This window comes from Capricornis sumatraensis, chromosome 11, assembly GCF_032405125.1.
Source record: "Capricornis sumatraensis isolate serow.1 chromosome 11, serow.2, whole genome shotgun sequence".
NCBI lineage: Eukaryota > Metazoa > Chordata > Mammalia > Artiodactyla > Bovidae > Capricornis > Capricornis sumatraensis.
The window spans coordinates 99,734,128-99,750,321 of NC_091079.1; the positions used below are offsets into that span (position 1 = coordinate 99,734,128).

General features: G+C 43.1%; 1 protein-coding gene across 4 annotated transcripts in view; it reads right to left on the reverse strand.

The window, feature by feature from the left end:
• The window catches only part of ENPP2 (ectonucleotide pyrophosphatase/phosphodiesterase 2), a 129,379-nt gene that overhangs the window by 61,145 nt on the left and 52,040 nt on the right, over positions 1 to 16,194 (reverse strand). For all 4 annotated transcript variants that reach the window (XM_068983867.1, XM_068983870.1, XM_068983869.1 and 1 more), the window contains exons 4-8: positions 10,240 to 10,365; positions 7,414 to 7,474; positions 4,901 to 4,998; positions 4,620 to 4,699; positions 3,737 to 3,856 (exon numbers count right to left, since the gene is read on the reverse strand). In XM_068983867.1, coding sequence (XP_068839968.1) covers positions 3,737 to 3,856; positions 4,620 to 4,699; positions 4,901 to 4,998; positions 7,414 to 7,474; positions 10,240 to 10,365 — 485 coding nt within the window. The remainder of the gene's footprint in view (positions 1 to 3,736; positions 3,857 to 4,619; positions 4,700 to 4,900; positions 4,999 to 7,413; positions 7,475 to 10,239; positions 10,366 to 16,194) is intronic.

A 16,194-nucleotide genomic window follows, 5' to 3' on the forward strand; every position in this document is an offset into this window, starting at 1 on the left:
ACTTGCCATCTTTCTCGGAAAAAAGTGAATGTGTTAGTTGTTCAGTCTGTCCAACTCTTTGTGACCCCATGGACTGTAGCCCGCCAGGCTCCTCTGTCCATGGCATTCCCCAGGCAAGGATACCGGCGTGGGTAGCTGTGACCTTCTTCAGGGGATCTTCCCGACCCAGGGATGGAATCTGCATCTCCTACACTGCAGGCAGATCCTTCCCTTACTGTCTGAGCCATCAGAGAAACATCCTTATGCTACAGTGATTCACGAGGATGATCTCAGGACCAATTCACTGCATTCCCAATACTGGCCAAAAACCACTGTAGGCCCAGCAACTTGAGGAGTAAGAAGAACACAGCAAACTAGCAAATAAAACAAAAAAGAAGCAGATTCACAGACATAAAGAACAAACTAGAGCTTGGACACCACTCTGGAGAGGGAGAGGGGAGGGGGCACTCTACGGGCAGGGAGAAAAGAAGGGTTACGAGATTATATGATATCATGTGTGTGAAACTTGTGAACACTAAAGCACTACAGGATTTAAGGAATCTTGTTTTCAATTTAAAAATTCTTTTAAATGAAAAAAAAAAAAAAACAATGTATCCTGTCCTCTTAGAAGTGCTTTCCTCCAGAAACTATGATTCAAAGAACCTGCACCATGATGGGGGCTAACCTCATCTCTCAAATCTCCACACCGACTGGATCCCTTGAAGTCTCAATGACTCTCTGCTTCGCTGAGTCCAGCTTTAAACTGAACAGGGGATTTTCCCCACCAAGATATCTCAGTATTAGAAACAGCAGGATGAGAGCAGAGAGATTTTTCAAAGAAACAAACGCACTTACGACACTCCATTAAGAGTATGGAACATACTTTTGTAATGAGAAAAAAGTAAATAGCTTCAAAACAACACTATAAAAAGGAATCCCATTATAATACATGTAGGAGAAATACGGGGTCCTGCAGTGAATGGCGACTATTAGCAGTGCGTTCTGAAGATTAACAAATGAAAAGCACACTCAGCTTTGCTGGAGCCTCTATCAGGGTTTTGGTAATGAAATTAAAATGTACAAACTATTTTTGAAAGCCTCATGGTGTGATTCACATTTTCAGATGGACACTGCAAACACTTCATGGCATATATTAGATTTCAAACTAGAAATAGAGCAGTTCTTATTCCCCATTTAATCTGACGTACACATTATTTGCCAAGTGCCTTTCATGGTTTAATCACTGTTGAAGTAAGTTGAGTTTGACTTAATTGCCTAAGATTTTTATAAATATTTTCTCTACTTCAATTTTTTCACTGGTGAGTTCATGAAATATATAAGCCTCAGAGAGGATGGTATAAATGCTTTGCAGTAGTTATTAAAGGTTCCTATTTTCTTATAGGTTTATTAAGGTTTATTTTCTTATTTTCGGTTTCTTATACTGTAGTTTCTTATAGTTCAGGTCCATATAGTCTTCTTACATGCCAGATTTCAATAAAACGTGTTTTTAAGTTCTATCTAGTGTGCTCCCTGGAATGCTTTTGGTGGCCTCTTGTTCAAGAAGACAGACAGAAACACAAATCGGTTTCACAGCAAACCCTGGTCTGCACTAGGGAATCACTAAACTTGGTGAAACGTGTCAACCTGGGGAGTGGGCGAGGCCACAGCTGAACAGCTCAGACGGAGGCTCCGCTTCACTGGGCAGGCGCACAGCTCTCCCTCTGCTCTGTCCTGCAGAAGTTAATGACTGCTAGTCTCATTTTCTGAGCCACACCGACCCAGAGGAAGCCTCATGTCCACCCAGGGCGGAAGCTGGTCCAATCTGATAAAATGATCATTCGTCTCTATACCCTTTGTGGTTCTCCAAGCAACTTTGCTTCCACGACAGAATTAATATAAAAGACCAACTAGCCACAGCTTGACAGAACTCTAACTTCAGTCATTTTATGTATACCTAAAATGGCCCTCTTGGCCATTCCCCAAACTTGGTTTGGGGAATCCACCCTGGAAACAGATTTCACTTTGCTTACAACACAGTGCATCACAGACTCCTGGGAGTCCAGCCTGAATAAGGACAGCAGAATCAGAACCTCTACGAGAAAAAAACACTACTACCGACGGACAAGAAGCCTTCCAATCCTTTTTACAATTAAAAACCCTATTAAACCTCGCATACTGGCTTATTATGCAATATGCATATTTTCCCACAGACGACTTTTACTCAAAAACAATATTTTTTTCTTACTTTATATCCTCCATTTAGCCCTTAGACTGCAGCAGACATCGCCAGGTGGGAGCTCATTTCGGGATGGTGGACTCGTGGATGCGTGCAGACCCTGCCCCCTCTTCCTGCCACGGCAGATAGCACAAAAGCCTCCCAGCCCTCTGTCCTGCCCAGGGCTCCCCCACGGCCGCGGATGGAGCTGACCTGAGGCGGAGCCACGTGCCGCTCTTCCACACATCTCTGACAGGCTCTGTGTCCTGGGATGCGTTCCTACAGGCACTCGGATCCTTCCACAGGGTCACATGCAGTTAGTTCTTTTCTACACGTTAAACAGCTGTGGATTTAGGTTGCTGCTTTGCTCACCTTTGATCAACACACAGTCACAGAAAAAATTCTGTGTGGAAAGCCACCTTCATCCCCTTGTACTTTCTGCCCAGCCTTTTGATCTGAAGTCAACAGGATGATTTCTTTCAAAATATTAATTTGCTGGTCCAGAACCAAGGTGGATCCCACTTACTATATTTCACTCCCAAGACTTTTAAAAAATGGACTAAACAAATTCGTAAAATCACTGTGGGTTTCACTGATCTGTTTTATTTTATTTCTGCAGCAAATTTCCCTGTTCTTGAGCATATGGAGCTTGGGTTAAAATTTTGTGGCAGTCATGTCATTCGCTTCTTTTTCACTGTACCCACAAAGTGTGTAAATCAGTAAGATCTGACTATTCCTTCCCTGGTGGCTCAGGAGGTAGAGAATCCGCCTGCAATACAGGAGGCCTGGGTTTGATCCCTGGGTCGGGAAGATCCCTTGGAGGAGAGCATGGCATCCCACTCCAGTATTCTTGCCTCGAGAATCCGCCAGGAGCCTGGCAGGCTACAGCCCATGGGGTCACAAAAAGCACGACACAACTGAGCCACTCAGCTCAGCACAGCACATCCCTTCTTCAAGATATTTCTGAAAGTCACTGCTACGTCACCATTTCTACCACAATTATTCTAGTGAAGACCCTCATCATCTCACTTTCATAATCATAACCTCCTGTACACACAGATAGACACACAGACACACAAGCGTATGTATACATATACACACAGAGATATGTAAATATACATACATGCATATATGGGGCTTCCCTAGAGGCTCAGCAGTAAAGAATCCACCTACAATTCAGGAAACACGGGTTCTTCCCAGGTTGGAAAGATCCCCTGGAGAAGGGCATGGTAACCCACTCCAGTATTCTTGCCTGGGAAACTCCATGGACAGAGGAGCCTGGTGGGCTACAGTTTATGGGGCCGCAAAGAGTAGGACACAACTCAGCGACGAAACAGTCAACAACAACATGCATATACATATTATACGCACACATACTGGGTACAAGCATATACACTCATACACACACACACACATACACAATACCAAAACATGGAAACATTCCCAAGTATGAAGAAATTAAATGCATCTTCTTCACAGGGAACAAATTTGGAAATGAAGAGTTTCAATGCACAGAGAAACACACAGAAACGCAAAACTCACCGGCTGGCCTCCCCACCACCTATGGTTAAACTTCTCTCGCCCTCGAAGATTGAAATGCGCATCAAATACAGGATCATACATGGAATTGCCAACAATTCCATGTGATTCTGGATACAGCCCCTTTGTGGAAAAGCAAATTTATTGTCAAAATAATCCACATGTAATAATAGTTCTATCATAAATTTTATCATAGAAGGTTTTATAACAATGTGTAATTTCCAATTTTATATGATATATATAACTTTTACATGTCTGTCAGAGGAAACATGACTATTATCTATACCCTAGTTGTAAGCCATTGTAAAACTTGACAAGATTATCAGAAATATAACACCGAATTTTTTTTAACTGTTACAATTTAATAAGATGACAACAATTTTTATTACAATAAATTAACCTATAGATTGAAATACTTATGTGCCTCCAAAGATGCTTCTGTTTCTAAATATACTATTCTTTTTTCCTCGGTTCTATTTCTACTCCAAGGCAAAAAGAAATAAATAAAATAAATAAATTATATTTGTTAAAAAAGAAGGCGAGGTAGAATTTGGGAGCATCTGAAAATTAAAACATAGCAGCTCCAAAGTCAATGCTTTTGTCTGAAAACTCAGAAACTAAAGAAGCAACCTTGTGGTATTTGAGAGGTTAGATGAATGTATTCAGACAGAATTGCACCTGGGAAAAAAAAGGTTTTAAAGTTGCAATGAAGTTCAGTCATCCACAAAGTTGTAAAAGGCATTTACTATGAACAATTGATCTAGGTAAGATGAAAAACAGAAAGATTTTCTCTGAACACTAAAGAACATGTTTTTAAAATTTCCCTCTAAGTCGTTTCAGGATGAAATCAGCCCTTTGAATCTACACCATTTGAAAGAATACTTACAGTGGCCAAAGTGTATAAGTTAGGGAAAGTTTTTGTCGGGTACACAGGCCTCATGTAGGGGGAGTGAGTGCCACAAGACCCTGGAGACAGAATTCAGATGTTAGAGCAGGAGAGAAAAGAGGAACCGCTCCCCAGGGAGACCCATTCCATGAGCGATCGAAGACACGGGTTCTCCTCACTCTTGACTTTCAAATGGGAAAGCCGTGTGCCCATACATCTCCTACCGACAGCTGAGGGTTACTGGGCGGGTCGCGGATCACAGATGGGAACGCAGGACTTACTCAGCTTTTCAATGTTAGGCATAACCTTGCTGCCTTTCTTCATGTACGAAGCACGGAAACCGTCCACAGAGAAGATGATCAGTGGAGGGCGAACAAACCTTAAATGGTAACACGATAAACTTTAGAAAAATAACGTCACAGAGTTTGCACTATGCCTAGTCCTTCTCAACAACTGGAACCGAGAATTTCTAAAGCAAAACTTCAGTGAGGATAGCCGTACGAGCCTGCACTTTCAGCCACATAACGTTTGTGGCAACTTCAGTGCTAAGTGAAATGACCAGGGAAGGAGCTGGACTCCAGATTTCCCTCAGTGTGCTTTCTCCACAGCTGCCTCTTGCCTTGCAAACAAGGCTTTTAACAATGTTAAAAGCTGTTATACTGATTTGCCTGGGATATGAAATCTCCCATTTGCTACCTGAAAAACTCCTATTCATTCTTTAAAATCGAGCTCAAAATTTCCTCTCTCATAATAATGGTTGATGCTTCAGAATTCCTTTAAGATAATAATTAATACCTCTTTCATATTAATATATATCACTTTATATATATTAATTATATAATTAATACATATTGAATTAATAAATGCATATTATATTTTAATATGTTACATTATATTATAATGCTATATCAACATGTTTATCTTCTTCATTAGTTTCAAAGCACACTTGGTGTCTTATTCATCTTTCTATTCTATGGACCTATTGCAGGGATTCAATAACTTATCAAATACAGAAGGAGGGAGGAAGGAAAATGAAATTAATAAGCAGTAGCAGTCTTATCACAATCTTATCATAATCACAATCTTATCACAATCTTAGACTAAACACTTACCCAAAATTTTAAGTTTAATTACAAAATGACCGTGAAAATGATTAAAACTGTTGAAGATCTCTAAAACTTAATCAGTAAAGAACTAGACTATCCATCTAACTAGGGCAGGATTGATAAACAAGGCTCTTTGTTATAGTCTCAAGTTCCAGTTGTTTGATCAAATCTGAGAACGCTAAAGTTTGTGGAAAAGTGTTTCTAATGGTTTGCAAACTATTCCTCAAGCACAAGTTTGCATTTATTTGAAGCCACATAACAAATGAGTCTGACTCTTTGTGACCCCATGGACCATAGCCCGCCAGGCTCCTCTGTCCATGGGATTCTCCAGGCAAGAACACTGGAGTGAGTTGCCGTTTCCTTCTCCAGGGGATCTTCCTGACCCAGGGATTGAACCCTCGTCTCCTGTGTCTCCTGCACTGCAGGCAGATACTTTTACTACTGAGCCACATGGGAAGCCCATATTTTAAACGAGTCACATTCTAAGCACATTCTAATTCTATATGAGTTCATTACTATCATTACTATTATCATTTAATGATTTTACCACTTAAGACTGCTTTCTCTCCCAAAAATGAGCGAATACACTTTAGACATTCAGACACTACTGTCATCCCACTCTAACAGTCCAAAGAAGTTCAAGTAGCTCATGAAAGTTAAAAAGGAGACAAAAATAAAAATATCTAAATTCTTGGATCTTGTGTCCCAGGCTGTGCTGCCTAAAACAAAAAGACACTCACTCAAACACACTCATGAAAACACACTTGTAGAACATCTTTTCTGCCAGGCACTTTAAGGGTCCATGAATTTGCAACAGTTTCCTGGAAGGCGTCACAAGCGCCTTACGCTGCTGGTCCCACTTGAGCTGTGGGGTGTCACTAAGTCTGGCTGGACCCCAGCAGAGCAGCGCAGCCGCGGTTTGCCGACTTCCTGCAGCATCTGGTAGGAGTTACCATCTTGGATAATATTTTCGAGACGTTCTAGAGTCCTCCCTCCAGCCACCCCGCCCCCCACACACACACACACAAAAAAAAAGCAAAAGGAGCACTTCAGGAAAAAAACACAGAAAAGCCAAATCACTGCCAGAAATGTTTGTCTTCCTCTTCATTATTATTATTTCTAAAATCTTCAGCTGAAGTGAGATACGGAGGATATTGTTTCCAATATGTGCAGAGGCGATAGAGGAGAAAATTTTTTTTAACATTTGTTTTATTTAAAATTTTTTTTTATTGAGTTCTAATTTACATCTCATACAATTCACTGCTTTTACTTGTGTGATTCAATGATTTTTGGTATTTTTACAGAGTTGTGTAACTATCACCACACACACCACAGACATAGAGTTGGTTTTTTGGTTCTGTTTTTGGTTACACCATTTGGCATGTGAGATCGTAGTTCCCAGACCAGGGACTGAACCTGCATGCACTATGGTGGGTGCCTGAAAGTCTTAACCACTGCCAGGGAAGTCCCAACAGAAGAAAAATTTTTCAAAAAAAAACAAAACAAAATTCCCCCTTCGAGATGTACATTCCAGCTTCTGACTGGGAAATTACACAAAAGTACTCATAAATTTGCCCATGTAAGAGGATTTCAGTTTTACATTGTTTTAAACCATTCACCCATCCATAGCTTGTGATATTTTATCAACGCACATGTAAAATGGCATAGTATTCATTAAATGCACTCACCCTGCAGGACATTCTGGGGTCTTTATTTCCTCACAGTCATCATCTACCCAATGAGACTCTCCTGTAGGGAAAAATGGGTAAACTTTTGGGTGAATCGAATTACAAATGTCATCCGGATCACTGAGAGTATAACTGCAGGGCCTGTGTCCTGTTAGATACTTGTTGTTTATGGAACGCCATCAAAAAAGAGCTTCGGCAATAAAGTCTAGAGCCTGATTTGGCTTTACTAAACTACACCCATACGTGATGGGAGAGCCTAGATTTAATAACCCCAAGTGGTGTTTATTTGAGCGTTCCGTGTCTAAATGTCTTGTAGATAAAAACACCAGTGGCGTCAGGGAACAAAATTCCATGTTTGTTTCCCTCCAGAAATAAACTGTTTGGTCATTAGACGGAACATTTTCTCCTATGCCACCAAACATCTCAACGCCGTAGGAAACATGATACAACTTCCCTTCAGCTGGGGAGAAAGGTTCAGACTGCTCGGAGGCAACAGATGGGAGACGGCCACAGGGAGGCTCTTCGCCAACGGTGTGCGTACAACCCTCACACCAAGGAGTCTAAACCAATGCCATCTTTCACTTTTATGTTCCAACAAGATCTGAGAGCATAAACCTAGGCCGTTCTTGAGTCACTTCCTCTAGAGAAGAGGGCAGGAACAGAGACGCAGACAGGGAGAAGGAGCTTGTGGACACGAGGCGGGGCATGTTGGGGGGGTGGCCTTGGCATGCACACAGCACCGTGTGTGAAATACTGGCTGGTGGGAAGCGGCTGCTGAGCACAGGGGGCTCAGCTCAGTGCTCTGAAGCGACCTAGGGGGTGAGGGGGTGGGCGGGAGGCTCGAGGAGGGGACATGTGTGTACACACAGCTGATTCATGCTGCTGCACGCAGAGACTAACACAGCACTGTAAAGCAATTATACTCCAACTGAAAATTCATTCATTCATTAAAACCTAAAAAAAAAAAGAATAGAGACTGAAAAAGAGCTTAGATTAAAAAATGAAGCTTACTTTGGAGAAAATGAAAATTATCAAAAAGCATGTGCTTTAAATTGTCTTAAAACAAACGAAAGCGTATGTCTGAAATGTAAGTAACACTTGTGACCAAGACTTTGAAGAAATCGCTCCCAAGTAAAGAGCGCTGGACATCTCCCTGCTCAGTATGAATCTAACTAGTGACCACTGCGTAAGTCCCATGCTCCTTAAAATGGAGAAGCTCTGCTACACATGTGAGAACCCAGGGCCCACACATGAGCCACAGGAAAGTCCCACAACTAGAATTTGAAACCAGCAAACACCAATTTTCACAGTTCAACGGCCAGTGATACCTAGAACTTTATTTTCTCTTCTAATAGCCTTTGTGGATTATTGGTACATTTACCAGGGAAATAAAAGGGAAAAGAAAAGAAAATTCTCAACCAATTTTGTGTTTTATCAACAGCTACAACAATCATTTGGGTAGGAGAAATTTTCAAGGTCAGCATTCATGTAGGATGTTGCCATAACTAAACACTACACATATTTCAGAATCTGCTCTTCCCCTAAAATATTTGAACAGAAACGCTCCATAAATGTTCCATGTCACAGCTAGGAAAAGCTCTTCATTTAAACACTGAAAAGTGACCTGCAAACGTTACACAAAGATCCTGGGATCCTTTCATTAACTTGGCTAAGTGGTTGCCAGGGTGACAAGCTCCTTAAAGACAAAACGGCATCTTTTATACATTCGGCAGTCCATTGACGAATAAAACCATCATATTCGACAATTCACTTCACCAAGTCAGCACGCACACATACACGGCTTTGGGGCGTAACGAGAGCTATGGTTTAGGCACCCCTCCTCTTCAGCAGCAGTGCTCCCACCCCCGGGCCCTCCAGGTGGCTCGAGTGGTGAAGAGCTCGCGGCCAGTGCAGGAGACGTGAGAGACACAGGTTCGATCCCCGGGTGGGGAAGACCCCCTGGAGGGGGGCATGGCCACCCATGCCAGGATTCGTGCCTGGAGAACCCCATGGATGGAGGAGCCTGGTGGGCTACAGTCCAGAGGGTCACACAGAGTCAGACACGGCTGAGGGACTTAGCACGCTCACACTCCCACCCCAAGGCTGGTGCTGGTGCTGAGGCTCACAGCTGACAGCTGGTGGGCACCAAGCCATGCCCAACTTCAGACGTAAGAGCTCTGAGGCTCACCCTCCAGAGCCCGAGGAGGGCACAGCCAGGGGACCCGTGCCCTGAGCCACAGCCTCACTCGCCTTCCCCTCCCCACGCCCCTGCTCCCTCAGATGGTTCTCCTGCAGAGACCTTCCCAGAGAATTCCCTGGACGGCACTCCCAACTCAGGCTCTGCTTCTAAGAAACTTGACCAAGATAGGATCTCTTCTAGAAATCTCTTCATGATTCAGTTCAGTTCACTCATTTGGAGTTTCAGCTTCAACATCAGTCCTTCCAATGAATATTCAGGACTGATTTCCTTTAGGACCGACTGGTTGGATCTCCTTGCAGTCCAAGGGACTCTCAAGAGTCTTCTCCAATACCACAGTTCAAAAGCATCAATTCTTCAGTGCTCAGCTTTCTTTAGAGTTCAACTCTCACATCCATATATGACTATGGGTCCCTAATTATGGAATTTGGGATAATTTCCTTGTTATTTCAGATCAGCAAAATGCAGGCCAGCCAACCTGAGGAAGAAGCCTGAGGAATGAAAAGGCACAACTCGCTCCCACCTCCCAAGCCCACGTCCAAGGTGTCACAGCCGCAAGAGCCGAGGTCTCTTGGGACGTCTCCAATCTTCCCTTTGATAAAGTTTAAGCCAACAGAGGAAACATGTACCTTTGCAAACCACTTGGTAATTAGTGCAGCAGTCTCCCCGGGCCAAGCAGTCCTCCGAGCAGTGACAAGCGTGGTCTTCATTTCTTACTTCTCCGCATCTGTCCTTGGTACACTCCCAGCCGCCGGCTGAAATCAGCACGACAGAACACTTTTCACTGCTTCGCACAAACCAAATAAAAGAGGCCACAACTGCTTACAACGTTTGCCAAGAAAAAGAGCTAAAGTCCCACATCATTTAATCTGCTTGTGAAATTAGAGTTGGCCTGAGGCCTAAATGATATTTGGCATACTTACAAATAGGATGGATTTTCAGTTTTTCAAATCAGAATACAAAGTCCAATGGCATTGGGCTCCTTTGGGAAAATGGAACCCTTAACCGCTTGTGAACTATCCTAAAAGACCAAGGAAATGGATGGTGTATAAGGTTTGTGACAGGGATAGTTCCCCAGGTGGCGCTAGTGGTAATGAACTTGCCTGCCAATGAAGGAGATGAAAAAGACATGGGTTTGATCCCTGGGCCTGGAAGATCCCCTGGAGGAAGGCGTGGCTACCCACTCCAGTATTCTTGCCTGGAGAATCCCAGCACAGAGGGCCTGGCGGGTTACAGTCCATGGGGTCACATAGAGTCAGACACGACTGAAGCGACTTAGCGTGCACATACCACTGTAGACATAGTTGGCCACAGCTGGGCTCTTTTATTTTCCAAAGTAGTTTTACTTAAACCTTTATCAGCCTGATTTAAATACAGATGATAATGCAACTGAATGGCCTCTAACTGACACAAGACGCACCAGAGGCTAAAGTTATATGAAGATTATGTGTGTGTGAGTCGCTCAGTTGTGTCGGAAGCTCTGCGACCCCGTGGACTGTAGCCCACCAGGCTCCTCTGCCCATGGGATTCTCCAGGCAGGAATACTGGAGTGGGTTGCCATGCCCTCCTCCAGGGGATCTTCCCGACCCAGGGATCGAACCTAGGTTTCCGGCATTGCAGGCAAACTCTTTACCATCTGAGCCACCAGGGAAGCCGTGACGAGTATAAAGCCATACTAAAGACATTCACAGTTCTGAGTGTAGGCCAAACTGTGGCCCTGCTTACGATTACAGGTCAGAATACCTATTTTCAAGGAGGTCAGCTGCTAGGTTACAGACTCCTATCTGAGCATACTTGATTGGGAGCTCACAACTTTTTTCCACCAAGAAAATATCTTCAGAAAAGTAATATCTTCGTTTTGAAGAGAGTGCTGGACTTCACGCATGACCTTCCCTCCGCTGGACTGTAAGCTCCACGGCAGGGAAAGTCCCGTCTCTCCTTTCACCACTGTAACTCTAGTACCTGGGTGTGCGCCTGGCTCAAGTCAGTGTCCATGAACATCAACGAAACCTAATTCAGAACTACTGTGACGATACAATACAACTCTAATTCACGGTGGCTTTGCTGAGAAACTTCATAGCTGATTCATTTATTCAAAAGATACATCTACTGTGACTTCCATGTTCTAGGCCGTGGGGAGGGAGTGAAGAGCAAGGAAGACAAGGTCCTGTCTTCATGGACCTTACATTCCGGTTGGGAAAGGCAGACTATAAGCAAGTCAACGGTCAATGAGATCATTTCAGCTTGTGGTAAGTGCTGTGAAGAAAATTAACACGGACAGAGAGTGACGGGGCGGGCTAGGTCTACTTGACTTATAGAGCGGGCTGGGTCTACTTGACTTGAGTGGTCAAGAAAGGCTTCTCTGAGCTAAAGGACACTTCAGATCTTCATCTCTTAAAACACGTCTTAAGTGAGAGGCAAAAATTATAGAAAGCAATGCTGCTTTTTAGTAATATTCTACAGAGATAAACAACTGCTAGGTGAATAACTGGATAAACAGATGTTAGTTGCCATACTAGAAAATCATGCAGCTACAGTTTTTAATTTCCATATTTTACAATTGCTCTTGCATCCTGGTTCCATTCTCTGATATTTTTATAACCCCTGTTTCCACTGCCTTCTCTTTCCAAGTAGATTAAATGCTTGGAATTCTTTTACCCAGGATCTGCTATTCTCAATGGTTAGCAATTTTCCAAGGTTATGTTGAGGGACAGAGGTCATGTGAGGTGTTTTTTCCTCAATTCAAAGATAATTCTTCCAACCAAAACACTTTTTAAAAATTTGTTAATTTGCCATATAATCTTTTAAGTTGATATGTAGTAGTTCCAGTTTTCTTTACTCAGTTCAAGCAATTTTCTTTCCTTTCCTTTTGGCCACATGGCATCTTAGTTTCCCAACCAAGGATCAGACCCAGCGCCCCCAACACTGGACACAGAGTCACAGCCCCTGGACCACCAGGGATCAGACCCAGCGCCCCCAACACTGGACACAGAGTCACAGCCCCTGGACCACCAGGGATCAGACCCAGCGCCCCCAACACTAGACACAGAATCACAGTCACTGAACCAGCAAGGATCAGACCCAGCGGCCCCTACACTGGACACACAGTCACAGCCACGGGACCACCAGGGATCAGACCCAGCACCCCCTACACTGGACACACAGTCACAGCCACGGGACCACCAGGGATCAGACCCAGCGCCCTCTACACTGGACACACAGTCACAGCCACCGGACCACCAGGGACGTCCCCCAAAAATATATTTTTATTCCTCCCCTAGTTCCATAAGAGTGTGTCCCGGGTAAAGAATCCTCCTGCTAATCCAGGAGCTGCATGTTTGATCCCTGAGTCAAGAAGATCCCCTGGAGGTGGGCATGGCAACCCATTCTATATTCATGCCTGGGAAATCCCATGGACAGAGGAGCCTGGTGGGCTACAGTTCATGGGGTAGCAAAGAGTTGGACACGAATGAGCGACTTCAGTTCACTTCACTTCATTAACAAGCTAGATATATTGAGGCATTATTAACTTTGCATAAGAGTGAAATTTTTTAAAATTTAATGAACCTCAAGTAAAGTATGATTCTGTATAATTTTAAAAGCAACTATAAGAATAAACATAAAAATATTTAACCTTATTAGATAATAATAAAGTTATCTATCTATCTATCATATCAGAAAAGAAATTTTTATAAATGAGAACATGCTGAAAAGGAAGTGCTGAATGGGCCTGAGCCCTTTGAGAGAAATATAAACTTTGAGGTGCATAATTATGTTATATTTATTTACATTTAAGAAATGCATATATATACTTTGTCTGGCCCTAGGTTGAGTGTGAGTGATCATACCATCGTGATTATCTGGGTCATGAAGATCTTTTTTGCACAGTTCTTCTGTGTATTCTTGCCACCTCTTCTGAATATCTTCTGCTTCTGTTAGGTCCATACCATTTCTGTCCTTTATTGAGTCCATCTTTGCATGAAATGTTCCCTTGATATCTCTAATTTTCTTAAAGAGATCTCTCATCTTTCCCATTCTATTGTTTTCCTCTATTTCTTTGCATGATCGCTGAGGAAGGCTTTCTTACCTCTCCTTGCCATTCTTTGGAATTCTGCATTCAGATCGGTATATCTTTCCTTTTCTCCTTTGCTTTTCACTTCTCTTCTTTTCACAGCTATTTGTAAGGTCTCCTCAGACAGCCATTTTGCTATTTTGCATTTATTTTTCTTGGGGATGGTCTTGATCCCTGTCTCCTGTACAATGTCATGAACCTCTGTCCATAGTTCATCAGGCAGTCTGTCTATCAGATCTAGTCCCTTAAATCTATTTCTCACCTCCACTGTATAATCGTAAGGGATTTGATTTAGGTCACACCTGAATGGTCTAGCAGTTTTCTCTACTTTCTTTAATTTAAGTCTGAATTTGGCAATAAGGAGTTCATGATCTGAGCCACAGTCAGCTCCCGGTCTTGTTTTTGCTGACTGTATAGAGCTTCTCCATCTTTGGCTGCAAAGAATATAATCAATCTGATTTCGGTGTTGACCATCTGGTGATGTCCATGTGTAGAGTCTTCCCTTGTGTTGCTGGAAGAGAGTGCTTGCTATGACCAGTGCATTCTCTTGGCAAAACTCTATTAGTCTTTTCCCTGCTTCATTCCGTACTCCAAGGTCAAATTTGCCTGTTACTCCAGGTGTTTCTTGACTTCCTACTTTTGCATTCCAGTCCCCTATAATGAAAGGGATATCTTTTTGGGGTGTTAGTTCTAAAAGGTCTCGTAGGTCTTCATGGAACTGTTCAACTTCAGTTTCTTCAGAGTTACTGGTCGGGGCATAGACTTGGATAACTGTGATATCGAATGGTTTGCCTTGGAGACGAACAGCGATCATTCTGTCGTTTTTGAGACTGCATCCAAGTGCTGCATGTCGGACTCTTTCGTTGACCATGATGGCTACTCCATTTCTTCTGAGGGATTCCTGCCCGCAGTAGTAGATGTAATGGTCATCTGAGTTAAAGTGAGAGTCCCTTGGACTGCAAGGAGATCCTACCAGTCCATCCTGAAGGAGATCAGTCCTGGGTGTTCATCGGAAGGACTGATTTGAAGCTGAAACTCCAATACTTTGGCCATCTGATGCGAAGAGCTGACTCATTTGAAAAGACCCTGATGCTGGGAAAGATTGAAAGTGGAAGGAGAAGGAGATGACAGAGGATGAGATGGTTGGATGGCATCACCGACTTGATGGACATGGGTTTGGGTGGACTCTGGCAGTTGGTGATGGACAGGGAGGCCTGGCGTGCTTCGGTTCATGGGGTCAAAGAGTCAGACATGACTGAGGGACTGAACCGAACTGAATTGATATATACTTTGATCCCCAAATCCCATTCCTCAGATTTATCTTAAGGAAAATAGACAAAAGTAAAAACATACATGAACAATATTCACTGGTCCACTGTTCCCAGCAGCAAGAGTTAGGGAAACATAATTGCTGATCACTCACTCAGTGAAGTAGGCTGTACCTGTTCAGTGGAATAGGATGTAGGCATTCAAAAGGATGATGTGTATAAAGGTACATAAATACAGATGCACCTCACACAGGTACAAATATACGCAAATATAAATGCATACATACATACGCTTCAAACCCCCTGATGCTGGGAAAAACTGAGGGCAAGAGGAGAAGGGGGCGACAGAGGATGAGACGGCTGGATGGCATCACCGACTCCATGGACATGAGTATGAGTGAACTCCGGGAGTTGGTGATGGGCAGGGAGGCCTGGCATGCTACGTGCAGTTTGTGGGGTTGCAAGGAGTTGGACACAGCTTAGCAACTGCACAACAAACACATTCTAAACACAGAACACAGTCTTAATTTGCACTGAAACACTGCCTGTGCTTATCTCTGGGTCACCAGAGTAGTATGTCAGAGATCTGTTTTCTCCTTCAACCTTTTGTTATTATTTTATATTTGATTCTTCCACATTTGGCCTAAGGTATCCTGGTACACAGGGACGTGAGCTACTTTAACGTGTCTGTATTTATTAAACTCTGAAAGAAAGGCATGAGCTACATTCAGAGAGAGCTAAGCTAGAGTCATAACATCCACTCAAGTCTAGAAGCAGCTCTAAGATCAGGAATCGGGGCGGCTGAGATGACGTGTCAGGGACAAGATACTCCAAGTAGAAGAGGAAGTATAGAACATTCGTTAGTTCTTCAGTGTCAAGTATACACAGACCACTGGTTTGAAATAATATTTTGAAGCCAAAAACTCTGCTGGAACATCTGTTCCATGCCTATATTCAGTTTACAAGGTTCCCAGCATTTCAGTTTACAAACCCACAACCAGCAAGCTGGGAGAAGTTCCAAAGGGAAAAGGGAAGGAACAACAACAAAAATATGGCCAAACGTGGGGAAACGCACTATGCAAATGAACAGATAAGCGGCCTAATAGCACTCTCCTTCTTTTGAGGAGGGGGGGAAATCTGAACTAGTAAGGAGTTGACAGAGGTTTTCATATAAAGCAGGTGCTATTCCTTTAGTAAAGGAGAATAATATATCTGTTTCTAATGTTGTCATTAGAAAAGTCAGA